At 48.3% G+C, this 1,845-nt stretch overlaps 1 protein-coding gene across 1 annotated transcript in view; it reads left to right on the plus strand.

Moving 5' to 3' along the window:
- LOC119591569 (gamma-butyrobetaine dioxygenase-like) overlaps positions 1–1,845 on the plus strand; it is an 11,542-nt gene that overhangs the window by 450 nt on the left and 9,247 nt on the right. Inside the window, exons 2-3 of the mRNA XM_037940331.1 lie at positions 594–738; positions 1,623–1,834. Coding sequence (XP_037796259.1) covers positions 594–738; positions 1,623–1,834 — 357 coding nt within the window. The remainder of the gene's footprint in view (positions 1–593; positions 739–1,622; positions 1,835–1,845) is intronic.

Genomic DNA, 1,845 nt, shown 5'->3' on the forward strand with positions numbered 1-1,845 from the left:
ACACACACAAAAAAACGCGCTTAAATTATTTATCTTTGGAGTTTGTCCTCATCGCTTCAGTATGTATTTTGATGTTCCAGTATGTGCTAAAGCACACTCCTGTGGTATGTTCTGAAATACATTCTACTCTGTGTTTTGTCTCTGTTCCAAAAATCCTTTGTACTTGATGGTAGCCATTCTGTTCCTTTCTTCAAGTCCTTTCGCCACCTGTTTTCTCTTCCTGATCCTGCTCATGGCCTCGGCCAGTCTTCCGGTCCTGCTTGCGTTTGAGATTTGACACGCATCCTCGTCCCCGGAATCTGTGTCTTATTCAAGCTTTTTGTCAAACATGATGCTGACCATTTCGCCCACCTTTGCCACTGTAGCAGAGCCCGTGTCCTTCTCCAAGTTCCTTTGTTTATATTGCTTCAGACATAGAAGATATCCGTCTTTCGTTTCTTCAATATAGATTAATGCATTCTTTCACTTATACCTGGCATAACTCAACGGACATCCTGTATATGCACGTAGGCAGGCAGCATAATAAGAGCAAAATATTTGACGTAGCATGCTAGTCTCTTGCTCTACCACGAAACAAACTCCCGGCGTTACAGGTGCAGTCCTCGGCGGCGCCTGCGAGGGGACAGGCGCACCTCCGCCTCCTCTGCGCCCCCGACGTCGCCCCCTCCTTCCCGACTGCCCCTCGCCTCCTCTGCACGGCGGCCGCGGGGACGCTGGGCGGGAAAGACCACTCACTTGGTAAGCCTCCTTCGTATACAAGTAGCATAGCTGGTACTCACCCAGTTAGCTAGGGAAACTCATTAGAAGAGATTGCCTGAAGTGAAATTAAGAGGGTCTTCGGGAGAGAAAGAGAGCGAGTGTAGGGCGAGGGCGCGGGGAAATCTAATGAAGCGAGTGGCATAGCTAGAGAATAAAGGGCTCGGGAGGTTATCTTCCTTAAGGGCCCCCTGTACTTTTAGGTATGTACAGACAAGCGTCGTTTCGGGCCTCACTCTATCCAGGAGCCTGGGGGGGGGGGGAGTAAGGCTCGCTCACAGTGTCACCATTCTCTCAACAGGCCAAGTGATTTACACGATATGACAAAGCCTAAAGTGAAATCTCAGAAAAAAGGAAAGAGAATTAAATCTTTACTGATGTATTTTCTCAACTAATCATCAAGATTTATGAATTTACTAACACGCCCTCACACAGATAAATCGAAGTCGACAATCCCAGTAGCTCTTATAATGCATGAATCCAGGATGATATACTTGCCTGATATCAAGTATGTTAGCTGCTCTGCTACTGACTACTATGGCATTAAACTTTTCTTAAATGCCTGTATGCTATTGGTCTTCTGACAGAGGAAAACCGCTAAAACTTGAAGTGATGTATTGGTAATCATACCCCCTGCACACGTTACGTCCATATTACGGCCATATATATAGCAGCACACACACATATATAGACTAGAAATAGAAATCTTTGTGAATTCTAGTTAATGCAGTGTCTCCAGTGTTGGTGACTCATTGTTAACATTATAAGAATCGCAGAGCAATACCTCCCTTTCTCTCCGTAACTTTTCCTCCTGTGGCAAAGGACAAAGAAGGCGCACCACTGCTACCGTCCGTGCTTGGTTTCAGCTTCGCACTGGCCTTCAGCAGCCGAGGTTGTGGAGGCCTCCCCGGGGGCGACGTTCCTGCGGGTCCAGTTCGGCGATGGGAGCAGCCATGACTTCCCTTCCTGCTGGCTCAGGGACAACTGCCAGTGCGAGCTCTGCTACGACCACAAGTCCTTCACGAGGAGGCTTGTGCTCGACGACTGGGACCAGGACGACTATCCGGTCCGTGTGGAGGTCAGCAGCCC

Source organism: Penaeus monodon, chromosome 28 (genome assembly GCF_015228065.2).
Source record: "Penaeus monodon isolate SGIC_2016 chromosome 28, NSTDA_Pmon_1, whole genome shotgun sequence".
In the NCBI taxonomy this organism is placed as follows: domain Eukaryota; kingdom Metazoa; phylum Arthropoda; class Malacostraca; order Decapoda; family Penaeidae; genus Penaeus; species Penaeus monodon.